Source organism: Grammomys surdaster, unplaced genomic scaffold (assembly GCF_004785775.1).
Source record: "Grammomys surdaster isolate TR1022 unplaced genomic scaffold, NIH_TR_1.0 100, whole genome shotgun sequence".
NCBI classification, from domain to species: domain Eukaryota; kingdom Metazoa; phylum Chordata; class Mammalia; order Rodentia; family Muridae; genus Grammomys; species Grammomys surdaster.
Genome location: NW_021604579.1, coordinates 10,099,095 through 10,126,124, shown reverse-complemented (window position 1 = coordinate 10,126,124; position 27,030 = coordinate 10,099,095). Strand labels below are relative to the sequence as shown.

Here is a 27,030-nt window from a genome sequence, read left to right as displayed (position 1 = left end):
GAACCTTTCCCCAGCCCCCACCACTTCGGCCGACCTCATCCGGCTGTGTCCCTAGGCCTGGATATCCAGGATTTAGGGAAAGCAAACTCGAGATGTACTCCCCCATCCCTCTACGTGATCTGCACCTTTAAACTTACTCCATTCGAAAGCGGACCCCCGAGGCACCGCCCACATCCGTCTAACATCACTTCCTTCAGTGTTTGGAGAGGAAAAAAAAAAAAAAAAAAATCTGGGAATCCGAGGGGTTGGGCTGAGCGGCGATAAGGGGGCAGAGCGGAGCTTCTGCTGGAAATCCTGTGTTCGCTCAATCCGGTGGCTCTGTGCAACTACCACCGGGGAGATGTCGCTTCGCTTCGGAGCCACCTGTTTGCTGAGCTTCAGTTTTCTGCTCCTCATCACTTCTTCAGACGGACGCACTGGGCTTGGAAAGGGTCAGACCTTGTTATTATCGTAATCTTTTCGGACCCCGGGCCTCCTCCTTGTCTTAACACTTTTCTTCTTTCGCTGAACCTTAGGCCACTTCAGATTCCTTTTTATCCTCCCCAACTGCTTTTGGGCATTTCTTGGGGTCGGGAGTACCAGGTCCCGCAGAGGGTTCTTTTAAGAAGGAAGTTGTACTTGAAGGTGCTCGTAATTCTTGGGTTTGGGAAGATAAGGCCCTTAAATTAGAACTAGGTTGTTTTAAGAGTCCAATTAGGTGTCGTGTTAGGCGCTTGGGACGCCTCCAGGAACCATCACCTTTCCTCCAGAAGAAAAAGGGTCGCTGGTGACCTGTATATTAGTCGCTTGACTCTGAAGGTTTCTCACCACATTTCCCTCTACCCCTCAAGACCCGGTTCCCGATTCCCCCAAGAGATGCAGAAGAGAGAGCCAATTGAAGGCTAGACCTTTTGCTAGATCACCAACAGTTGTTTTTGGTGTGGCTCCGCTAGTGTGGTTATGAATGAAGGTTAGGAAGTATGAACCCCAACTCCGTGTATTACCTACCTCTCTTTTTCTAAACTTGAATATCCTTCTCATCAGTTCTTTTTTTTGGGGGGGGAGGGGTAGCCGAATTGACTAACTGGGTGAGTTGTAAATGGATCCCAACCCTGCTTTGACTATCTTGTGTTCTGACCTACTGTATGGGATTCTACTGCTGCTGCTGGTGTGTGTGTGTTTAAGTGTGGTATGTACCCACGTGGTTTTTGGTGCACAACACACATGACTAGGCCAGAGGAGGATATTGAGTGTTTTCATCTTCTGCTTGTTCTCCACCTTATGAAACAGTCTCATTGAATTTGAGTTCACCATTTAGGCTAGAAGAGTTAGCCAGTAAGCTCATGGGATCCTATCCCTAATTTTCAGGGTTGCATGCATGATTTGCCATGCCAGGCTTTTATATGCTTACTAAAGTTGTTTCACAACTGTTCCGAGACATCTCTAGGTCCAATCATGTTTTTATTTTTTTAAAGATTTTTTTGTGTGTGTATTTGCACGTGTCTGTGGTGTCTGTGTGTCTGTGGTGTGTGTGTGTGTGTAGGTAAATGTGTGGCCCGAGGAGGCCAGAAGAGGGTGTCAGTCCCCCTGGTGCTGGAGTTACAGGCAGTTGTGAGCTGTCTAACATGGGAACTAAACCTGAGTCTACTGAAGGGCAACGGCTCTCTTAACCACTGGCCCATGCTCTTTATTTTCACACTCACTGGTAGGCAAGGAGACTGAGTGGAAATTCCATGGACCTAAATGGAGTCACCTCTGTTCAGTATTGATTTTTGATCATCAACCGTGTTTTGATCATTGACTCGAGTACTAGAGACAAGGTTCTTGCTTTCATTGGGTGTATATTTAAGTCAGAAAGAGAGTGAACAGTAGCATAGATCCGTGACCGATTAATAAAAGGACTTCAGCTTATATAATACTGTGGTAGACTGGGAGGTAAAAAGGCTGAAGACGGAAAGCAGCTGGCATTTACTTGAATTAGGAAGGTCAGAAAAAGCTTTTCTTTCTTTCTTTTTTCTTTTGAGAAAAAGTTTTTCTAAAGTGATGTGTGGGTTTCTGCCTATGAAGGAAGCGCTAAAAACTGCATAGTGGTCCTATTAGGTCAAAATATTCCAAATACTGATGATCTGATTGTGAAACAGGTTGCTGGGTACTTAGAATAGAATTGTATGGGCAGAGGGAGACTAGAATGCTAGAGTGTATTCAGAGCTGAGTTTCAATGTGTTCTGCCGGTGACCAAACCAGATGCCTGTGACAAACAGCTTAATCTCTCACAGCCTCAGTTCCTCAGCTGCAAAATGGGTATGACTGTTACCTCAGACATTCAACACGTAAAGTACCCTGCTCAATTGACTGTGTTGAGTGCATATAACATTATGAAGTGTTGTGTGAGTATCAGTTCTTTGTCAGGCAGTAAGTTCTATGCTGTTCAATTAGCATCATTGCCTAATAAACAACTCCAAAATATATTGAAGACTTGAATCCCAGGACTTGAGGTAGAAGCAGGCGAGTGTGTCTCTACATTCCAGGGAACTCAATTGGGAGAGCTAGTGTGTGATAATTGAATGAAAAAGCAAGAGACGAATACCATGTCACACACTCTAGTAAGTGAAATGTTATTATTTCCCCCAGTTAGGAATACTTACTTGTTTCTAAAAGGAATTAATGTCATTTTAAGTGTTTGTTTTATGTATCGAGTGTGTATAGATTCTTTGGACACATGAAATATACTCACCCCACATTAAAAAAGTGAAAAGTCCTACCTGAGGCAGGAATTTCTGAAAATTGTGATGAGTATTGTTTCTTCCAAAATGTCTAAATAGCTCTAGCTCATTCCAGAAGATACCTTGGTTGCTTGCAGAGAGGAAACAATGAGTAACCCTTCCTACCTTCCCCCAACAGTTTTCATTATGAAGAGGAAGTACATTGGTGTGAAGTAGTGTGCACTAGACTGGAATTATTAGGCCTCGATTTTAATCTTGTCAGGCCATTTAGCCAGCTCTCATCTTCCCTGGTGACCATTTACTAAGTGAGAGTTGAACTAGAAATGCGTCCTAAGGGCCTCCGCAGCCCTAACATTCCGGCGTCTGAAAACATGTTCATTGTTCTCAATAGACTAGAAACTTAAACTTTATCACCTGGAAAGAAGTGTCATCACTAGCATTCACTTCTGCTCTGCTAGCTTCCAGGCACTGATCTGTACATTTTTTCATACATAGTAACTATGAATTGGGTAATATTTTTATTATTATCCCATTTCACAGATGAAGAATTTAAAATGAAACATTAGGAGTTAACTAGTAAGTAGAGAGCAGGAAGATGAATCCCAGAGCCCATGTCTTTACCCAGTGCACCACTCTGGCCTCCAATGCAGAATCTAGAAAGAGGCCATTCATGTGCTCTCCTGCCTATAATAGAAATAGATGACTTCAGTCTCTGCAATTCAAAGTTGGCACAGTAACACTTACGATCCATGTCCTGTTTACAGCCACTGTCACTTCATGAGACAGATATTTTCGTTAGCTATATTTAACATTTGCACAGATGGTAGAAAGGCCGCTTTCTGACAGAGGCATCACTTGGCTACACTGTTACTCTACCTTCCAGGTACAGTGTTGCCGAACTCAGGCCTGGCTGCCAGTTCTGACATTTGACCTTTCCTTATTTAGGTTTCACCAGCTGGAGCGTGGGGGTGACGCTTCTCTGATGTCTTTAAAACAATCTTTAGGAAGAACTTGGACACTGACATAAATACTGTGTTTAGAACTGGCTTTTCCTGTTTTAAACATCTTCTTGGGTGGGAATAAAGAGCCGTTGATGTGGGAACCTTTAGCTTCCTTGGCAGCTGGCTGGCATAAACTGCCTTGTAGATGACACCTTAGAAAACTGAACTCTGCAGAGGTTCCGGGCTGCCGTGGCCAGGAGAATAGGTGCTTAAAACTACCTGTCTAAGTTATCTTTCAAGAGGAAAGGGAAAAACAAAAACAAAGCAACAACCTTCCCCTCTCCCCTCCCCATGGGTGTTCTGTAGCTGAAGTCAGGTTCTCAAGGTGCACTCCTTCTTTCATCTTCAGCTATTGTTAGTGAGCCATCCATTGAACTGTAGCGAATGGGTCTAACTATAAAGGCAACCACCTTTGGTCTAGTTCTAGCTCTGCCTCTCACGGGCAATGGATCCCTAGGCAAGCTCTTTAACGTCAGTTTCCTTATCTGTAAGAAGGAAGGATAGCATTAGCACATCATAAGGTTATTCTGAGGATAAATAAACTAATACCTGTAAACACATTGTAAAAAATGCTATATTTAAAAAATCCAGCTGGATGGTGGTGGTGAATGCCTTTAATCCCAGCACATGGGAGGCAGAAATAGGTGGATCACTGAGTTAGAGGCCAGCCTGGTCTATAGAGAGAGTTCTGGGACAGCCAGGGCTACTCAAAGAAAACAAAAAAATTAAAGAAACAATGTTATCATTATTGATTTTCTTAATTATCGTAAGTTCTTATGTTTTCCATCTCTTTGCATCTGTGGTGCATTCAGGAGAGCTGAACTCTGCCTGTCTCTGGGTTGCTATTTTAACCTCTCCATTGATGCTTTAAAAAAAAACCCAGTAGACTTACTTTTAGAACAATTTTATGTCTGTGGAGAAATTGAGCAAATAAAAAAGGGGGCCTGAGAGATGGTTCAACGCATAGAAGTACTTGCTGCACACGTGTGTCCACTTATGTTTGATCCCTTGAACCAACATACGAGTAAAAGAAAATTCATTCCAAAAAGTTTCCCTCTGACCTCTACACATATGCCATGGCTTGTGCTCATATCATACACATACCTGCAAGTACACATTAAAAAAAAAAGAACAGAAAATAAGAGTTTACATATATACCCTTTCCCTTCCCCACTTTTTTTTTTTTAAGATTTATTTACTTATTTATTTAATGTAAGTACACTGTCTTCAGACACAACAGAAGAGGTCGTCAGATCCCATTACAGAAGGTTGTGAGCCACCATGTGGTTGGTGGGAATTGAACTCAAGGCGTCTGGAAAAGTGATCAGCCCTCTTATCTCCTGAGCCATCTCTCCAACCCCTCTTCCCTACTTATTAGCCTCTTATACTAATGTAGACTGTTTGTTATAGCTGATGGGCCAATGTTGACACATTTACTAATAAAGGTTTCCAGTTTATATTACAGTTCACTCCTAATGTATATTTTGTGCGTTCGGATGAATGTAATGGCACTATTAGTTTGCTAGGGCTACTTTAGTAAGTGCTATAGATTGAGTGAATGGAGTTGTATTTGTCTTATGTACTTATTTGTGTGTGTGCTCATGCATGTACATGTGGGGGGGGCACAGGTCAACCACAGGCATTGTTTTTCAGAGGGCCATCCACCCCGTTTTTGAGGCAGGATCATTCACTGGGACTCAGCTAGGCTGGCTGCTAGTGAACTCTAGGAGTCTCCTCTAGTCACCCCCTGAGCACTAGAGCTGCATGTGCATACTGCCCAGCTTTTACAGGGATTCTGGAGATGGAACTCGAGTCGTCATGCTTGTGTAGCAAACACCTGACAGACTGAGCCGTCTCCTCAGCATTAGATTAGATGGTTTAAACAACAGAAATTTTTGTTTTAATGATTCTAAAGTCTTGAAAGCAAGATCAAGATGTTGGCAGGGTTGTTTTCTGCTTGTTGGTGACTATCTTCTTTTGCTGTTTTAACATGGTCTTCCTTCTGTGTATATTTAATCTCTTCTTTCAAGTATTATGGCTGGGGGTTGGGGGAGCATACCTTTAATCCCAGCATTTGGGAAGCAGAGGCAGGAGAATCAATGAGGGCCAGCCTGGTCTACAGAGGGAGTTCCAGGACTGCCAGGGCTACACAGAAAAACCCTGACTTGAAAAAAACAAAACAAAAACTTTTGGGCCTAGAGAGATGGGTCAGCAATTAAGAGCACTGGTTGTTCTTCCAGAGGACCTGAGTTTAATTCTCAGCACCCACATGGCACTCTTATATATAACACCAGTTTTATGGCTTCTGATACCCTCAAACAGACATACATGCAGGGAGAGACTGAGAGAGGAGAGGGAGGGGAGGGGAGGAAAGGAGAAGAGAGAAGAGGAGTGGGAGAGGGAGAGGGATAGAATAAATATTAATTTAATTCTGGCCAATTTTATTACCTCTTTAAAGACCACATCCTCAAACACAGCTATAAAATACTGAGGATGAGAACCTCAACATCTGCAGGAAGAGACATTGTGCACAGTTCAGACTCTCACAACCTGTATCTGTCGGTAGCTTGCTGGTATCACAGCCCATGTTAGGTGGGTTCTGGGGCTCAAACTCAAGTCCTGTGTAAGCTCTTTACTGCCTGATATGGTTCTCCTGCCCTTGCTTTTGTTTGTTTTGTTGTTTGGTTTGGGAACAGAATTGAATGAATCCCAGGCTGGCCTCAAAACTCAAAAACTTAGTATGACTCAAAGCATAACCCTAAACTTACGGTCCTCTTATCTCTGCTTCTTGAATGATGGGATTGCAAATGTGCGCCACCTTTCCTGGTTTAGACTTGACAGTTTAATTTGTGATTCCGTGAATTTAAGTGGTATTTTTCTAAACACATCAAATGTCATTTGTGTTTGTTTTTTTAATTCTGTGGTTGTTAAGCCTTGTTAGTACCTAAAGTTCTCATAGTCTAATTCTGTTGCTTTTGATGATTTTCTTTCTTACTTTGGTTAATTGTTTTGTTTTGTTGTTGTTTAGCAGTTTGTGGCTCTGTGGTGGTGAACTCTCAGTAATTATTCATCATTAACTACCTTGGAGTCCAAACATGGGGAATGTTCCCCCCCCCCAAGATGGTTTGGGGAGTGAGCTGCACTGGGGACCAGGAACCCTCTATTTTTCTCTAGTGGTTTAATAGGAGAATCTAATGCTGTCTCAAGTTTGCCACGTGATAGCAGATTATTTGTTTTTGGGGTGGGTGACCTCACCTTTGCTTGTTCATCTGACGTTGTTTTCCTTTGTGTTTGTGGAGAGATTTCTGCTATAGTAATGAGTCTGCTTTGAAAATCTGCTTCTCTGGGATTTCATTGTTTTGTGAGTGTGCTTCTCAGGCTCTTTAGTTGGGCATGTGGCCAGTTGTCCAGGTTTGAGGCCTGTGAGTAAAGTGATGACAGACACATTGAGCACCTTCCAGTCTTGTTCCCGGCATCCTCCCAATGTCACCCTGTTATTCACCCTTCAGGATCAAACTTTAGTCTTAGGTAAATGACACCCCTTCTTCGATGGCTGCTAGCAGCCTATGCTGTTGAGGTTGAAAAATGGTGGTGGTTGGTTTGGACATCGCTCCTGTGTGTTAACAGGAGGGAGCTTTTATTTCCCTTTGGAAGAACACTGATAATAATTAGATTTTAATTCACGAGGGGGAAATAAATTTCTGAAAGACAAATACAGTGATTGAAAAAGCATAAGGTGTCAGGCTGTGGTGGCACAATGCCTTTAATCCCAGCACTCAGGAGGCAGAGGTAAATAGGATCTCTGTGTGGTCTACAGAGCAAGTTCTAGGACAGCCAGGGCGACACAGAGAAAACAACTCTTGAAAACAAGCAGAAAGGAAGGGAAGGTGGGCAGGAGGGCACAAGGCTAGATGTTAAACCCCAGGTTAGTTTTTTAGCAGTGAGAAGACCTGATATAGCTGACTGGCTTCTTGAAGCCTCAACTGTAAAGAAAAGCTACTCCATACTGATGTTCATACCCTGACTGTGTTAACATTTTTCTATTTTGTTTGCTATTCAGCAGTAACCTTTTGAGAGACAATTATTATACCTATTTGAGTCTTGAAAAAATGGAGATCTAGAGAGACGAATTATTGTTAAGATAACCTGAATTGGCTTGTGTAATATGCTGTACCCATATAATAATAGCAGGTATAAGGAATGTCGCAGAAGAGGTGGCAAAAAGAATAAAATCCGGAGGATGGGAAGGAGTGCTGTGAATGGCTGTCTTCTGGATGTGACAGAGCTGTTGTACCATAAACTCACAGCAGCTGTGGCTACCTGCACAAGGGTTTCACAGGCCCTCATCCTCCATGAGGAGCTATAGGTAAAAGGACCAGAAATGGCACTGGACACACTCTCAGCACAAAGGAGATTTATTTGCCCCAGAGGGACAAAGGGTATGGAATAAGGAACAAAGACAGGAAGGATATGAGGACAAAGGAGAAGAGAAAAGGGCCCAGGCAAGGGAGGGATACTTGCACTAGAGGGACAAAGAACTGCTTCTGGATAAAGAGGAGATAAAGGCTCATAGATAAAAGGTAGTTTATAATGGGAAGGAGAAACCCCACTGGGATGAGTTGCTCTGTGTCGACTGTTAAGGTAGACAAAAGGGGGCTTCTGATTACTTGATTTAAGTACTTTGATAGCTGGAGGAGGAAGTAACTAAATAAGGGAATGACCTTGGAGACCAGCTTTAGGAATGTAGTCTACGATTTAGCGAGGGGAAGAAGGATAAAAAGCAAAACCTGTTGGTGCCATGTTTGCCATGCTCAGTCCTTCAATAGGTATATAACTTAATGATTGGTTTCTGGAGGAGAAGGAGTCATTCCTCAGTGGTGTAACTACTAGTAAGTTGCCCTAGCTCAAGTAGATAATGTTAGGCTCCAAACCTGGAACCCCTAACCCTGTTAATATACAGGCAGTTCTATTGGCCTGCTCTCAGGGACCTAGAAACTGCTTATTTAATCATCTGCTGCCTCCAGGTACACCAGGTGTGTGCTGCAGATAAAAGGACCCCAGCCACCTCAGATCGATATCTTCCCCCCCCCCCCTATTTCCCTATCTTTGTTCTCTGAGACCAGCGAACCCACCCCAGAGCTGCCCCCAATAAATCTGCTTTTATATTTTTAATTTAGCTTGAATTGGCTTATTACATTGGCAGAAAAAAACCTATTAGATAATTTCACATCCAGCCAGGCTCATGCAAGCAACTCTAATTATATAGACATATACACAAGAAAATAGTAAAATTTATTTATTAGAAAGGCATCAGTGAAAGACAAAAGGATAAACGGAATATATGTGTGTGTGTGTGTGTATATATATGTGTGTGTGTGTGTGTGTGTGTATATATATATATATATATATATATATATATATATATATTTAAATTTAGAAAGAAAAAATCAATTTTTTTTTTGTTTTGTTTTTCGAGACAGAGTTTCTCTGTGTAGCCCTGGCTGTCCTGGAACTCACTCTGTAGACCAGGCTGGCCTCGAACTCAGATCCACTTGCCTCTGCCTCTCAAGTGCTGGGATTAAAGGCATGCACCACTACTACCTGGATAGAATAAATCAATTTAAATAAAGAGCAGCTAACATTTTGATTACTGACATTTTCTGGATATAACATAAGATGTGATTTGGTCTACTAAGATTTTGAGAACTCTTATGAAATACTTGGAATAGACATATGTATTGCTAAATGCTAGGGAAGCAGGGAAAGATACAAGAGGCTTGGTCCCAGCACGTAGAGAATTCTCCTTGGAGTAAGGGAAACAGACACACAATGTCTAAAGATTCTGTCTGGGAAGTGTGATGTTAGGACAAGAATGGAGTGGATTGAGAGAAGAAAATGCCCTCTGTGCTTGTTTGTGCCTGAGTGTAAGAGTGGGGGAAGAAAGGCGGAGGTGGAGCCTGAAGGGAAGAGGATTGTGCTGCATAAAGAGACAGAAGTGTTTTGAGTCTTAGGAAAAGGCTGAAGTGGGATTGCAGAAGTGGGCAGTGTGTTTGTTTGTGTGTTGGTTTTGTTTTTAAGACAAGTTTTCTCGTGTAGCCTTGGCTGTCCTGTTTACTCTTTGTAGACCAGGCTGCCCTTGGATCTCACAGAGATCAGCCTGCCTGCTTTTAGTCTGCTGGGATTAAAGACTGCTCCACCACTGCTGGGTGAGAGGGCTGGCTTTTGAAAGTTGTCCTCTGATTTCTACATGGAGGCTATGGCAATGCATGCCCACATAAATAAACCAATGTAGTTTTAAAATGAAAAAGACCATTCTGGCTGAATTGTGGGAACGAGAGTTAATGCACCTGATGTCATCTTTGTACCAATATTCTGAGGTAGAAATTAGTGTCTTGATTTTTATTGATGATGAGACTGGGACTTAGGTGGCTTCATTCAAAACTCCACAGCCTTAATAGGAAGTGGAGTTACAGATCCATGGTTTTGTGAGTCTGAAGCTGTACTACCTGTCACTTCAGTGATGATGTTCCTGTTCACTGTGTTCTCATTCATTCTCACCATATTGCTGGCATAGTGTGGTAAGTAGTTCACAAAGGATTCATCATTATTTAAGCTCCTTAATAATTACTAATGAATTGGTGTTCTCTCATTTAGAGGTTTGAAAACAGACTTGGGGAAGGTGATTCCATGATTCAGTATGCCCAGAAAACAGTGGAGCTGGCTGTTGAACACCAACCTTATTTAGCAGAGGAAAAAAAAATTTTTTTCTATTCATTGCTATATTACAAACATGTCTCCTTTCTTTCTTGTATGTGTGTCCTTCATTTGTTTTATGGATGTTTATAAGGCTCTTTCCTTCTAGGTTTTGGAGATCATATACACTGGAGGACTCTCGAAGATGGGAAGAAAGAAGCAGCTGCAAGGTATCAAACACGGTGTCAGGTTGTTTATAGTAACACAACTTTCTAGCCATTAACTTAGCATTGCTCTCAGATGAAGGGCCACGTCAAGGCCCCGTAAGAACTATATAAGTTTCCTGATAACAAAAACTCACCATTTACTGTGTTCCAGGTGTCAAATAATCTGAATTGATTAACGCATTTAGTTTCACAACATTTCTGTGAAGTATTGTTGTTACTTTTGTTTAGAAATAAGAAAGTCACTCAGCAGTTAAGTTGTCCCAGATCACAAGTTGGTACATAACAGAGCTGAGCTTCTGACAGCCTCTTTGTACTCTCAGTCAGTGAGTTATACTGCCTACTAGGCTACAGCTAAAATAGTGTAATGTTTCAGGGAGGGTTAGTTTATACACAAACACCCAGAGCTTAAGGGGTCAGGGTGGAGGCAGGAGCAAGGAACTGCCAGTGTTACAGAGACTGGTTCATTTAGTCTTTATAGCCTCTGAGATGGCTACAACTATGAAATAACTGTTACATTTTATCAAAAAGAGAGTTGAAATACAGAAAAATGAAATTACGTTCCAGTATTTAAACTGCTATTAAGTGGACTTTCATTTGTCTACTGTACTGTATTAGAGACTTACTCTACTCCAGCATGTGTGTCCTATATTATATTATCATTATATCACAGAAATACTCACATTTGCACTTCTGCACCTACCAAACTAGTACTTGCTGTTGTAAAACAGATCCTAAGTCTCAAGACACTGGGGTTCCAAACCTTCTGCAGTAGAGTTGCCAAGTATTATAATAATAATAATAATAATAATAATAATAATAATAATAAGCCTAGCTAAACTCAAATTTTACACAAAGGAAAATTAAATATATATAATTATATTAAATATGCAACTTTTAAAATATCTCAAAATCAGATTTAATTGGAAAATCTGCATTGTATTTGGCAACCCTATCCAAGATGAAAATTTTAATTAGTTCAAAATCAAATAATTTGACCCAAAGGTGTAGTGCAGTGGCAGAGTGCATGCACAGACTCTAGCCTAGCACTCCCTCTACCAAACAGAAACAAATTCGAATATCAGTCAAGTCTTCAAGGAGTTTTCTGAGCAGCTTTTTCACTTCTGTTCATCACACTAACGTACAGCTACCCATAGAAGTGTTTACTTTGTGTGGACATTTGATGCTTCTTGGTAAGAACCTTGATTTTCTTAGGGGAAATAAACTGTTTTCTGTTCATCTCTGACCTCAACCATGGAAGGATGTTGATGATTGAAATCGTTGTTATGAATAAACATTTACTAAGAGCTACTAGGTGTAAGAGAAGTCCTGAATAGAGAAACATCATTTGTAAATTGCCTTCTTTATGCTAAATGTGGTGTTAGTAATTTCGTTGAATGCCCATTAAATTCCATTTAATAAATAGATAGTGATGTGCTTTGACGGAGGGTAATCTTATTCTGTTGAGGCCTTTAATGTTTGGTGTAAGTAACTAATGCCATTCAATGATCCTGCGTCTCCTTTCTGAGAATGTTGGTCCTTGATCTAGTAGATTAGAGTTCCTGTTTCCTATAGAAACAAAAGGTCCTGTAAGAGTGTAGAAAAACAGGAAGTTTGGGTTTATCTTCCGGTTCATATCGGAAGTTGACGCAAATCATCCGCACTTGAATGCCCCTAGAGAGCATGCCGCTTGTCGTAGTTTGCGGGCTGCCGTGCAGCGGCAAGAGCCAGCGTACGGAAGAGCTACGTCGGGCACTGACCGGCGAGGGTCGCACGGTGTTTGTGGTGGACGATGCTTCGGTGCTGGGCACGCAGGACCCGACTGTGTACGGCGACTCTGCGGGTGAGAAGGCGCTGCGTGCTGCGCTGAGGGCCGCGGTCGAGCGGCGCCTGAGCCGGCAGGACGTGGTCATCCTAGACTCCCTGAACTACATCAAGGGGTTCCGCTACGAACTGTACTGCCTCGCGCGGGCCGCGCGCACGCCGCTCTGCTTAGTTTACTGCATACGGCCGTACTGGCCGAGCCGCAGGCTCCGGGTGACTGGCGCCTCTGAGAACCGGGACCCGGCTGTCAGTGTGAGCTGGAGGCCGCGCACCGAGAACGGCGAGAAGCCTCAGGCAGCCGGCGCTCTGGAGGAACAGCTCGCCGCCAGCCCGGTAGCAAATTGGGGCGTCCCGGCCGCTGTCCCCAAGGAACTGGATCCAGAGGAAATCCTGCCATCAAGTCCTCCAGCTGTAATGACTCCGGAGTCCGAGAAATCTGCAGAGCCGGCGGCCTGTGCCTTTCCTCCCGAACTTTTAGAGTCCTTAGCGCAGCGCTTTGAGGCTCCCGACTCGCGGAACCGCTGGGATCGACCCTTGTTTACCGTGGTGGGTTTAGAAGAGCCATTGCCCCTGGCTGAGATCCAGTCTGCACTGTTTGAGAATCGGGCTCCCCCACCCCATCAGTCTACGCAGTCCCAGCCCCTAGCCTCTGGCAGCTTTCTGCACCAGTTGGATCAGGCCACGAGCCAGGTGTTGACTGCTGTGATGGAAGCACAGAAGAGCGCTGTACCCGGAGACTTATTAAAGCTTCCTGGCACCACAGAGCACCTCCAATTTACCCGTCCCTTGACCTTGGCAGAATTGAGTCGCCTCCGACGCCAGTTTATTTCCTATACTAAAATGCATCCCAACAACGAGAACCTGCCTCAATTGGCCAACATGTTTCTTCAGTATCTGAACCAGAGTTTGCACTAATGGGGTAGTGGGTGGCAGCAATGGCTTTTATCAGAATTTCATTGTACTTTGTCTAGGAATAGTACGAAGGTCTGCAAAGCATATTGCTAAGTTTGGCTGATTTTCTTAACTGCCTCTGCCATACCTTGAGTGTGCAGCATAAGCTGACGCATTGAGTGTTAACTCAAAAAGATCAGGTGCCTTCGGTTGGAGTCTACTTAGGGATACTACTTACCACTGTTTTCCTTCCATCGGGATGGAGAATTGTTTTAAGTCAACTGTAAGTAAAAACCGAAGATAACAGTTTTGTATTTATGATGGCCCTTTCATACTACAAGTATTTTTGAGCACAGTGCCTCTTGCTATCTATCCTGGAACTCGAACACAGATAAATCTTTTGTTCTGTCCTTGGGAAACTGATATTTGTGTAAGACAACCATAAGATATTTTCTCTAATAAAATCTTCTAAAATTGTCTGCTGGACTCTTGATGTAATTTAATGTTTTCCCTGCAACTTAGTATTGTGTGTGTGTGTGTGTGTGTGTGTGTGTGTATATATATATATATATATCTCATCACATACCTTTGGCTGATAGTATTTTTATATGAGAGGCTTGATTGTTTGGCCTATATACTATGGCACTTTGAATTGTGCTTTATTGCATATTCTTTTTTTTTTTTTTTTTTTTTTTTTTTTTTTTGGTTTTTCGAGACAGGGTTTCTCTGTGTAGCCCTGGCTGTCCTGGAACTCACTCTGTAGACCAGGCTGGCCTCGAACTCAAAATCTGCCTGCCTCTGCCCCCCAAGTGCTGGGATTAAAGGCATGCGCCACCACCACCCGGCCTTTATAGCATATTCTAAGGGAAACATCTCTGTAATCTTAGTTTTGTTGGAAGCAAACACTACTGGATTTTCATTATCCATACAGTTTTTCAGACCTGGCTTTGACCTTGAGAAATTGTTTGTGTGAAGTGCAAACATGCTTAATGAATGAATGCTAGCCATCACAGAATAACCTGTGGAAGATTATTGACTATTGACCAGCTGCTAGGAGTTTGAGGAACAGCTTTAAAAAGTTAATATTTGAAATACCACTGTAGAATAGTGGTCTACAAGGGACCAACTTTTTAGATGTTCTAGACCTTGGAAGTCTCTTGCTACTTGAAAAAAGTAAGCAAATGTCTTCTAAGAATGTGAATTATATTTGTGTCATAAAAGTATTTTAGATTTGCTTTTCAACCATCAAAATTTTCACTAGGTATGATGTTCACACCTGTAATCCCAGCACTTGGGAGGTGATAATCTGAGGTCAGCCTAAGTTTCAGAGTAAGATCTTATTTTAAAAAAGAAAAAGGAAGACAAAAGTTGTTTTAAATGTGTCTTTGTCTGTACAGAAGCAACCAGTAGGTTGACTTTGGCCTACAGACTATTTTTGCTAACTCTTGTTCTAGAATGACTAATAGATGTTTGACAGGCCCAAGACATTCTAAAATATATATACATGCTCTGAAAACTGGTGGGCTGCCTTGGTTGATGTGGTTTCCTTGGTAATGTCCACCACCTTTTTTGATCTGAAGGGCGGGAAGGATTCATGTATGAAATGTAGGTTTGAACTAGGCAACCTCAACTACCTTTTCCAACCTTCATTTCTGATTTTCCTCTAGTTTATACTTGATTGACTTGGGTTTAAACTTACATGTTCTAGAGCTGTCAGTAGTGGCTCAGCGGTTAAGAGCACTGACTACTCTTTGAGTGGTCCTGAGTTCAGGTCCCAGCAACTACGTGGTGGCTCACAGCCATCTATAATGGGAGCTGATGCCCTCTTATGTTTGATGCCATGTTATCATGCAAGCATACAACAAATAGAGCACTCATACATAAAATACATCTTTAAAAAAACTTACATATTTTATCTAGATGGCTCTTCTAAATAAAGGATATTCTCATGGCCAAAAAGAACATTAGTCTGGGAGTCAGTCTTTTTTTTTTTTTTTTTAAACTTATAAATGGCAGAAGTTACATTTTGTGTAGTCAGGTTTTGTTTTTTAATGATTTATGTATTTTTATTTTGTATGCATTGGTATTTTGTCTGTATGAGAGTCTGAGATCCTCTGGAACTGGAGTTATAGTTGCTGCAAGCTGCCATATAGGCACAGGAATTAAACCTGAGTTCTCTGGAAGAGCAGTCAGTTGCTTTTAGCTGCCATCTCTACAGCCCCTGTGGTCAGATATTTAATCTTTTAGGATTCTTTGAGTTGAGCTGGAGATTGAACCCAGACCTTGTACAAGCTGAGCAAGTGTTTTACCATTGGACTACGTCACAGATTAATTTTCTCTTTTCTATGGGTTCAATCTCCAGCAATAGTGTCTACCCTATATGAGTGTGATGGTGTATGCTTGTAATTCCAGCATTCAGGAGGCTGAGGCAGGAGGGTAGCCACGAGTGTTAGACTAGTTAGAGACCCTGCATCAAAAGTCACAGGAGGACAGATGAGATGTTCTGGAATGCCAAAAGTCCTACCCTCTAAGCCTAACCAGCTGAGTTCAATCCCCAGAACCTACTCCATAAAAGGAGAGGACTTCTGAGCTCCACAGTGTATATGCTCTCAGGTTCTTGCTAGGTCTCTCCCTCCTTGAAGTGTGCATGGGTCCACACACACTCAAATAAATGTAATTATTTATTGAGGACGGAAACAGGGTCTTACTACATGACCTTGTCTAGCCAGCAACTCACTAGAGCAAGCTTGCCTTGAATTAAGAAATCAGTCTTCAGCTGGGCAGTGGTGGCGCACTCAAAAAACCAAAAAAAAAAAAAAAAGAAAGAAATCAGCCTTCAGACTACTGGCGTTAAAGATGTGTGTCACTATACATGGCCCATACCTCTAATTTTTAGAAAATGTTTCTAGAGTTGTTTGTATATGTAGTGTAATGCATGCAAAGTATTTAACATATAAAAGTCACATTCAATGCATCTTAGTTATGGTCACCTAGATCCTCTCCTCTGCTTACACTTGGGATTTATAAGCTGTTAGCAAACAATATCACTCATGCGTCAGTCTATTCAGAGTCTTAGCAGGCCTAAGGTGAGATAGCTAAATAGTTGACCTAAAACTTACTTAACAAGTTAATCATGTAGAATAGCAGTGGTGGATGGTGAATGCTGTGTGTTTAATGTCAGTAATACTGTATGTGTTGGCACAGGGAATGTAAAGACAACTGAAAACGTGGCTGTAGCCCTGGGGATCTAAACTCAACCTGTCATGCTTATACAGCAAGCATTTCACCTGCCTAGCCATCTCCCTGGCCCGATCGATGATTTTGTGTCTTAATTTTATACTTAGCATACTAATGAAAGTTACTTTTTGCATTTTCAATTATGTGATAGTAATCATTTAGAAAACAATAATGTTTAGAATATTGTAATTTGATGTTCTTCTTCTACCTTTTCCCTCCCCACTTTTAAAGCCCAAATGTGTGGAATGTATAGAGTCATCAGCGTTTCTATTAGTTTCTCTGATAGTAATCTATGACTTAAGTAGTTGGACTGTTTCAGTTTCCTTTCAAACCAGACAAAAGGAACAGTGCTGTGATTGCTGTGAGCCAGTCAGTTAGTTAGAGTGTTTTTGAAGGATTTTACTAGAATGTGATTTCTTTGTTTTGAAGTGGCTTGCCGCTGATGGTGATCATCCATAAGTCGTGGTGTGGAGCCTGCAAAGGTGAGTAGTGTTCCATCAGCGTCAGACTTCAGGCGTATTAGACATGGTAGTGTCGATGCTGATGGCCTTGAGCAATATCAACAAAATCCTCCACACAGTCTCCCTTCGTGAAGTTAGCAGTTGTCTTTGCAGGGGGCTCGAGGCGTGTTGGGAAGACTAAGATAGAGTTATGAAGTATGAAGGTTTTAATGTCATAGACAGTACATCTTAGCAGAGGCTGGAGTCCTGTACAGAGGGACATAAATGGTTTAGGGAAGGAGGGAACCAATCAAAACCAGAGGATATTTTTGACTGTGGTTGTATTCTGTCTGCCTGTTGTGATACCAGTCAGGTTTTATTTTTCACTGGTATGCTACAGCTAGTAAAACCCTAGTTGAAAAGTGCAGCCGGGCATGGCAGCCCGTGCCTGTGATACCAGCACTCAGGAGGTCAAAGCAGAAGCATGGGCACAAGTTTGAGGCCACCTTCGACAGCAGAGTGAGTCTCTGTCTCAAAAATAAATAAGGGAGTAGAGAGATGACCCTGGTTACAAGCACATACTAGCTCCTCCTGAGGACCTGAGTGCAACACCCAGCACCCACATTAGATGACTTACAACTAACTGCTGTGACTCCAGCTCCAGGAGCAATCTAACACCTCTGGCCTTCGAGCACTCACATTCATGTGCATACCCCACCCTCCACACACACATAATTAATAAAAATAAATAAGAGGAATGTAAAAGCCAGGTGTACTGTAGTGCATACTGTAATCCCAGCACTTGGGAACCCGAAACAGGAGGATCAGAAGTTCAAGGCTAGCATGGGTTCCACTGAGAGACTCTTTGGCTGGTCTTTGTTACTTTGTGGGGCCCTTCTTTTTGCCACCTTTTATCCCTCCCCAATTTTACCTCCTATCTCTAGATAGGAGAGAAAGGAGAGAGAGAGAGAGAGAGATCCTTGAATCTAGTTTCTTTCCTTTGTTTCCTCCTTCAGCACGATGACTAACAAACCGCAGCCAGCCTCACCTCTCAGTGCCTCAGCCTTTATATACCCTCTGAAAAGTTCCCAGAGTTCCAAAGTCACACAATGGCAGAAATTATCTGCAGCTGGCAAAGCCACACCTCTGTTAGAGCACAAAGCAAATCATAGTCAGCTGCTGTGACGCAGCCCCATATCTCCACACCTGGGATTAAAATGAAAGCACATTCTTAACCAAAATTCCAGAATTCTTAAAAATGTTACAAGACCTTGTTTCCTTTTTCTTTCTTTTTTTAAACTTACCTTTTTTTTTTTTCTTCGAGACAGGGATTAAAGGCATGACCTGGATTTTTTTTATTTTAGTTGCTTTTTCTTTAGTACCCACTTTATTTACTTTCATTTTATTTTACATATGAGTGGGTTTTTTTGCCTGCATGTGTGTATGTGTACCACATGTATGCTTGGTACTTTCAGAGGGCAAAAGAGGGTGGATCCCCTGGAAATTGGAGTTACAGTTAGTTGTGAACCACCCTGTGGATCCTGGGACTTAACTCAGGTCTTCTGCAAGAGGAGTGTTTTCAACCACTGACCCACCTGTCTAGCCCAGCATTTTATTTATATTTGTTGTATAAGTGTTTAATTTTGTTTTGAGTCAGTGTCTTGTGTAGCCCAGGCTAAACATACACTCATTGTGTAGTGGAAGATGACCTCAAACTTTTTATCTTCCCACCTCTCAAATGCTGGAGTCACTAGCATGTGCCACTCTACCTGAGTATTGGGGAGCTAAGCACTGCACATCTGAACAAGCACTTTACTAACTTGAGCTACAGCCCCAGCCCAAGAGACCCCATTAGAAAACACAAGCAGAAGGGAAGTTAGGGCTCCTTCTTGCCTCACTTGGGAGGCTGGAGCATGAGAACCCCAGCGAGGTCTCGGGACAGCCTGGGCTATAGTGTGATGGTCAGCTCCCCCTCCCCCCACCAACTGCTAACATTGTGGTTCCTTTTTCAATAGAAATTTCTGAAACATAACTATAAAAAACAAAGAATGGGGGCAGTGGGATGGCTTACTGGGTGAAGACATTTGCTACACAAGTCTGGCATGAGTGACCCCTGAAGTCTGGCGTGAGTGATCCCTGAAGTCTGGCGTGAGTGACCCCTGAAGCCCATGGGAAGGTAAAGGAGAGCACAGACTCCACACTTGTCTTTTGACCTCCATGTGTGCTGTGGCAGTCACACGTACTGTAATTTTTATTTTATTTTTTTATAGTGTTTGGAGGTCGGAGGACAACGTGTGGGAGTCTGTTCTGTAATGTAGGTTACAGGGATTGGACTGAGGAGTGGCAGTGGACGTCCTTATGTACCCTTCAGCTCATGAATAATTTGTTTCCCTTTCTTACGAGAATGGGTCTCACTATGTAGCCCTAGCTGTGTCAGAACTCAATGTGTAGACCTCAACCTGACCAAGGTCCTCCTGTTATCTCCTTCATTAAAGACTTGTACTACCACACCCACCCACCCACCCCCATTGTCCTTATTTCTTAAGTTAGATGCAAGTTGCAGTCTCATAACAAAGTAAGTGCCAGAAGCAGGATGAGAACCGAGGTGGCCAGTTCTGGTTTTAAATAAAAAACACTTGTCCTTATTATTTCATATTGTTATTTGAGACAAGGTCTTATCATCTAGTCCTGGCTGGCCTCACAGAGATCCACCTGTCTGAGTGTGGAGCTTGGGAAGTAAAGATGTGTCACACCACACCCTATGCCTGGCCTTTTTTGTTTTTTTTTTAATTGAGATAGGTCTTGCTATGTCCCCACAGGTTGGTCTTAAACTCAAGTAAGTTCATGTTACTCTTCTGCCTCAGTCTCCTCAGAATCAGGTCTGCAACTGTGTGCTACCAGGCATTTTGGAGATTTTTGTTTTTCAATTTTAGTTTTTGTTGTTGTCGTTGTTTTAATCGTACTCGTTGAGGACATGTATATTTGTATTCATGTGGAGGCCATATTGTAAATCAACCTTGGATATCTTTTTCCAATTGGTTTCCACCATGTTTTTTATTTCATTTTATTTATTCTTGTGTGTGTGTACTAATGTGGTGTGTGAGTTGATGCCAGAGGACACCTTCATGGGTTCAGTTTTCTCCTTCTACCTTTTCATAGTTTCTAGGTTCAAAGTTAGGTTGCCAGGCTTGCGTGGCAATTGCTTTTACCTACTCAGCCGTATTACTAGTCCCCTCATTGGAACCTGGGGCTGGAGAGATGCACAGCGGTTAAGAGCACCAACTGACTGGTCTTCCAGAGGTCCTGAGTTCAATTCCCAGCAACCACATGGTGGCTCACAACCATCTGTAATGGGATCTGATGCCCTCATCTGGTGTGACTGAAGACATATAAATTAAATAAGTAAAATAAATCAAAACAAAAACAAAAAAAAATCATTGGAACCTGAAGCTATCAGATTAGGCAAAGCTGGCTAGCAAGGCAGGCAGTCCCAGAGATCCACGTATTGCTACCTACCTCCTGGATGCTGAAATTACATGTGCATGCCACCATGCCCTGCTTTTTTGGTAAGTGCTAGGGATTGAACTTAGAAGCACTTTACAGACTGAGCCATCTCCCAGCTCTCAATTTTAGTTATGTAGACTTAAAAATGTTTTAGTTATATGGTTAATTTAACTAATGCCAGAACCATCAGTTATCGATGTTTATACTAATTACTGTTTGAGTATGTTTCTATCGTTGCAAAATCTTTTTTTTTTCCCTCTCTAGCTTTAAAACCCAAATTTGCAGAATCTACAGAAATTTCAGAACTGTCCCATAATTTTGTTATGGTAAATCTGGAGGTAAGACATAAAGATGCTCCCCCAGGGGGTGATTTTAAGATATTGTTTTAGATTTAATATAAAGTGAAATGGGCAGAGCTGGCTACTTGTATGTTGTTTTTCTCTTGACCGCTAATGCTAAGGTTTACAGGAGAGACGTATTAGCCATCCAGCACTGGAGAGGAATCAGGAAGGGAGAATTTGAGTAAGTGACTAAAATTTGGAGTTTTTTCATCCTTAGCTTTTGATTATGATACATGTTACATCTTCCTATAGCTGTTCTATAGGCAGTCATATGTAGAGGCTACAACTTCCTGCAAATTGTGATTCAGTTGAGCACCTACTAGATGCTTGGTTGTGCTAGACTTTTATGTTCAACCTTCCTGATTCCTCGTGGAGGCATCTTTTATGCACTTCACACAGAATTCAGCTCTTGTGGTCTTGAATCTTAGAATATCAAGAGTTAGACTTGGGATTTTTTTTAGGTCATTGGTATTGTTTCCATTTTATAGAAAGGCCTGAAGTCAAGTATGTGATTTTTATTAAAATCCTAAGAACCTAATAAGTGAGCAGATATCCTGACGGAGCTGTGCTCCTCTTCAGGCCATGCTCTTCAAGTGTGGGATCATGTAGTACTTCACAGGGATGCTTCTAGACATGAGGTTTTTTAAAGAGACTGTTTGCTTAAACACAGATCCAAGAATCTTCTGAACACATTAACAGTCAGCATTGAGGTATCGAACATGTTGCCTATATAACTAGTGTATCCCAGTGCTAATTAAAGCAATTTAAATAAGTGACCCTACGTAATCCCTGAAATGGGAACCTCACCACAAGCCATAAAATTACTCTTTATTTCCCACGAACATGATCTCATTACTTTCTGGGGTAAACTGGAATTTCCCATTCACAGAGGACAAGATGTTTCCAGTGAGGACCTCCAACGTAAGAACGTATAGCCACAGGCTGGAGAGATGGCTAAGTGTTTAAAAGCATTTGATGTTTTTGTAGAGGACCCAAGTTCAAGTCTCAGCACCCAAATGGTGGCTAAAAACCATCTATAACTCCAGTTCCAGGGGATCTGATGCCCTCCTCTGACATCCAAGGGTATCGTACACACATATAGTGCATAGACATACATGGGAGCAAAATACTCATACACATAAAATAAATAACTAAAAAAAAGAAGTGTAGCCACAGCGTCAGTTTTCTTCATGCATTCAGGAGGTCCTATGTGCTAGTGGGTGATGGAGGTACTGGGTGTGCAGCAGCGAACAGAACACATTCTTGTTGAAGTAGCATTCTAGCATGGGGAAACAGGTAAAATGGGATACATAAGATGGTGTGAATGCTGCAGCCGAAAGTTAAGGGTAAAGGAGATACTATAACTCACAATTTAAAATAGGTGTCTAGAAAAGAAAATTATATTTGATCAAAAATCAGAAGCATTAAGGGTAGTGAACCCAGGGATGATTGGGAAGTGTGTGTCCAAGCAGACCCAGTCCAGAAGCCCAAGTTGTGAGTGTGTCCGGTTTACGAATGACAGTAACAATAAGCAGGTTCATGTATCTAAAGATGCCTAAACAAGGTAGAAGATGAAGTTTAAGAATGGCCAGGGGGACATGGGCAGATCCCATGGAGCCCCCTTGCCTGAGCAAGCCTGGAATCCACTGAAAGGCTTTGAAGAGAGGAAGAATATGTTCTAATCTATGGTTTATATTTAATTTTAACAGGATGAAGAGGAACCCAGGGATGAAGACTTCAGTCCTGATGGGGGTTATATCCCACGCATCCTTTTCTTGGGTAAGGCAGAAGAGTTTGTTAGGTGACACAGGGTCAGGTGTGGGGAGAGAGAAGTGATAAGCACTAGAACTGTACTGGTAACAAACTGACATGTCCAACAACCAAACATTCAAAAAGAAGGGGCCAGGAAGGAGGTGCTGCATGCCCTCAATTCTAGCACACATGACTAGAGGGTCATGTGTTTGAGGCTGGCTACAGGTGGTGGTGGTAAGAATCTGAATATGAGAATTAACATGCTTTTACCATTGAATGTCTGTTTTTATCAGGTAAGATAAAGAATGTGACCGTCCATTGAGTCATTCAAAGTCATTTGGACATCACCCATTATCAAACACCATTTAAGACACTACTCAAGATAGATAAACAGTTACTACCCCCGGGTCTGTATGCAGCTAACCCAATGGAATAACAGAACCAGACATGTGTCTTTCAACAAGTTTTTTATTTTGTTTTGTTTTGTTTTGTTTTGTTTTGTTTTGCTTTGTTTTTTTCCAAGTCAGGGTTTCTATGTATAATAACCCTGGCTATCCTGGCACTCACTTTTAGACCAGGCTAGCAACAAACTCACAGAAATCTATTTGACACTGTGTCCTCAGTGCTGGGACTAAAGGTGTGTCCCACCATACCCAGCTTTATATTCCAACAATTTGGGGAGGGGGTTGGTTTCAAGACAAGGTTTCTTCATGTAACTGGCTGTCCTGGTGCTCGCTCTGAAGACCAGGCTAGCCTCAAACTCAGAGATATGCTTGTCTCTCTGCCTCTTGAGCACTGGAATTAAAGGCATGCACCACCATTGCCTGGCCATCTTTCAACAATTTTTATAAGATAGGATGACCACCTAATTTTCATTCAACATTTGGGCACCCAGGTGTGGTTGCACACATCCATGATTCCAGCACTTAGAAATAAGACAGGAAGATAGGTTAAGAGTTCAAGGCCAGCCTAAATTATATAGGAAGTTTGAGGCCATCCTAGAATATATGAAACCCTATCTCAAAAAACAAAAACGAAAGCCCAAAAAACAAAAATTAATATACAGAAAAACTTTTGGCCAGATTTAATGGATGGTACAAATAAGGAAATGTATAAATTCTATCATCATCAAGCAGAAAAGAAACAGTCCAGAAAGGGAATAGCATTTGCCAAGGTATGGGGTAGAGGTGGTGTGCTATGTTCAAGGAAGTACATGTACTTTTTTATGATTGTAGAATGAAACTTCACATGTAGGGTGGTGACCTAATAGGCTGCAGAGATGGGTCATATCTCCCGAGGACCTTGTGTTCAGAATACCTTCCTGTTGTCATTGCCGAGGTCTTCACACCATTTGTCTTCCATAGATCCCAGTGGCAAGGTGCGTCCTGAGATCATCAATGAGAGTGGAAACCCCAGCTACAAGTATTTCTACGTCAGTGCTGAGCAAGGTATCGTTCTGAGAAAAAGGAGGAAGGATGGTTGGTCATGGGCAAGGTCTGTGACAGAAACCTAGCTGTACAGCCTGTTGGTTGAACATTGCCCACATGACTAGCTTTTGGCTAGATCCTGTATTGAATACAGTTGGCAGACAGCTAAAACTGAGCCTTTCTCCAGCTGCTTAGACTCCAGTGGGAAGTTGATGGCTGACTGGAAGGTAAAGGGCTGAGCTTATGCAGGTAGTTACTGGCTTCTGGCCTCAGTAAGTCAGAGTTGGATTTGATTTGTTTTGTTTTTCCATTACACCTATACTGTTCTTCCTGTAAGAATCCAGAGGAAGAGGAATACAAACTTAGCTGAGGAAGCCAAAGCAGTTTATAGATATTAAACTAAATGGACAGCCAATGTAAGAATTTGGCACTGACAAGATGGTGTGGGTAAAGGCACCTGCTGCTAAACCAGATGACCTAAGTTCAATCCCCAGCACTGGTACAAGAAGAGAACTGACTCCTGCAAGTCGTCCTCTGACCTCTACACAGGTGCTCTCACATAGGAATGCTTTGCACGTGCACACACAAAAAAATGTAGTACAAAATAATAATCTATCCTTAGAAAGGTACAAGGACATTTCACAGTCTGAAAGTGAGTGTGTGTAGGGTAGGACTTGCTAGAAACGTGTAGTCCCTAAGAGTGAGTTACAGTGAAAATGGGAACAGCACATTGCAGCAGAGGGAGTGGCCTTAGCCCAGTGGGGAAGGACGCCGATGTATCTGCCTCGCTTTTTGGTCTCTTGGTTTTGAAGCACTGTCATTGTAGAGGCAGAGTTGGAATAGATGTCCTGTGCTGTTAGTTGCTTATTAAGTTGCTGCGTGTCACCTATTGTGAGCTTGCCAAGTCACTTGTGTGTTTCCCATTCTTGGAACTCTTATTCCTAAAATAGGAAAGTGGAAGACAAGGAGATGTTATATCTCTGCCCCCTGGTCAGGAGGATGCATCTGTCTCAGCCTAATGCAGGTTCCTAGAGATGTAGACTTTTCCACACAGAGAAGGGCAGTGGGGCTGCCAGTCCTAAATCTCTCAAGATTCACCTTCTGTTTACACTCTTGCTATTGTCATCCCTACACTAACACAGTCCAAAGGTGAGCACAAGGCTTTTCCTAGAGTCCTCGTGGCTTAGTTAGCATGAAACTGGAAACATTCAAACTTGTCTTTACTGAAAACATAAGTAGAACATAAAGGGGAAAACTAAACTACCCATGTTAGCTGCTTTTATAAGCATATGGTGTCTGCAAGATTCCCAGGACAGACTGGCTCAGCCCAGCGCCTCCCCTACCCTTTTAGAGCTACAGCTCCCAGGCTTGCACTGGCGTCACTGTCCTAGAAGGACAAGTCAGTACATAGCGGGTGTCAGTGCATAAGACATTCACCTGCCGCTCTCTTTCCTTGAGCCTCTTTTTTTCCCCCTAAAAACTTGACGTTTTCCATTATTGTAGGTTAATAGTAAAATATGATGACACCCTTCAGTAAAGATCATCTCTTGCAGTGTGCACATATGTGCGTGTTTACACACACATCATGATCAATGTGACCAGACATTCCAAAGGGGGCAGCAGGAGGGTGTTCCTTCGTCCCCAAGTGTCAAGTGAGCACGTGCAGCCATGACAGGGGGTCAGCAAGAGTGCTAGAGGTTAACCAAAGTAACAACTAGCATTTTTATATGTCTTGATACGTATGAAACACTTGAATTATCCATTCTCTGCTTAATTTTTGTACCAGTTCGATGTCAGTGGCATTCTTTCAAGGAGGGAAAGCAGATCCATGATACCAGGGCTGAAATCCAGAAGGAGATCTTTATCTTGTTTCTCCTAAAACTGTGTTGTCCCACGTCAGATAATAAAGGTGCCCCACACTTAACCCACCCCTTGCCTTTTTTCCAGTTGTTCAAGGGATGAAGGAAGCTCAGGAGAGGCTGACAGGTGATGCCTTCAGAGAGAAACACTTTCAGGATGAGTTGTGACATGAGTGAGTATTCTGGAAGAAAAGCAGCAGGGAGAGAATACTGAAGAACCACCCAGAACAGCTAAACCATCGGAAACCATGCTTCTGCCTACACGGGAAGGAACCCTCGCTGTGGGAGAGGGCTGCTGACAAACTGGACTGTGGAGCCAGCAGCATGGCTGACTGACTGTCATCTGCTCCCTCTCTCCTAAATATCCATTCCTTTGAATGTAAAGAATGAAACTGTTTGATACAAAACTTGAGCCACTTGGAGATTAACTCCATGTCAGTATTTGAGTCTTTACTCATTTCCTCCTACTGTACTCAAGCTGAAGTGAAACAAACCGGAAGTATCTTTTCTATAGTGTACAAATTGCAGGAATTACCAATTTTTAAAGAAGGCATTCTCCCTTTGTCTTGGTAATACTTCTGGACGTCTTCCTGAGTCCCTGCGCCCTTCCTTCTTTGCTCAGGCATCCCTGTTTGCACGAATGCGTGTCAACAACGGCTGTGTGCAGAGACTCCGCCCCGACTGGAAGCATGCTTTCCCTGTTGCTGTTAGAGAAACTCAAACCTGCAAACCCTACATGAAGCCATTTTGTCAATTCACCAACTGTATTTTTGTACTGGGGTTAAAACAAACACAAGAGATAAAATATGTTTCATTAAGCTTTATTAAAACTTGTAATGGAAAGATGCTATTGTGGCTTTTGGTTATGAACAGGGAAGAAGGTGTAGCTACAGAGGAGAATGAGGAAGAAAACTAGTCTAGCCTGTGCTAAGAGTCCTAGCCTAGGACCCATGTTCCTCCACCATCCACATCCAGATGAATACCAGGGCATTTCCTTTGTTATTAAGTAGAATCTTATGTTGCCCTGGTGTCCTCAAACTCAAGTTCAAGTGATTCCCCCGTATTGGCCTCCTGAGCTCTTGGAGTACAGGTGACAGCCGCCTCCGCACGTTAAAGCCTGCGTTTCCTCTGCCTC

General features: G+C 42.4%; 2 protein-coding genes across 2 annotated transcripts; both read left to right on the top strand.

Annotated features, from left to right (window-relative positions):
- Positions 1-186: 186 nt before the first annotated feature.
- On the top strand, positions 187-26,740 carry Txndc12 (thioredoxin domain containing 12). The gene is made up of 7 exons (XM_028787458.1): positions 187-431; positions 10,566-10,626; positions 17,002-17,054; positions 20,781-20,854; positions 22,567-22,636; positions 23,974-24,057; positions 25,984-26,740. Exons 1-7 carry the CDS (start codon positions 341-343, stop codon positions 26,061-26,063), a joined length of 513 nt encoding a protein of 170 aa, XP_028643291.1. The 5' UTR covers positions 187-340; the 3' UTR covers positions 26,064-26,740.
- Kti12 (KTI12 chromatin associated homolog) lies at positions 12,267-13,814 on the top strand. Its single transcript, XM_028787447.1, has one exon. The coding sequence runs from the start codon at positions 12,289-12,291 to the stop codon at positions 13,357-13,359; it is 1,071 nt and encodes a 356-aa protein (XP_028643280.1). The 5' UTR covers positions 12,267-12,288; the 3' UTR covers positions 13,360-13,814.
- Positions 26,741-27,030: the final 290 nt, after the last annotated feature.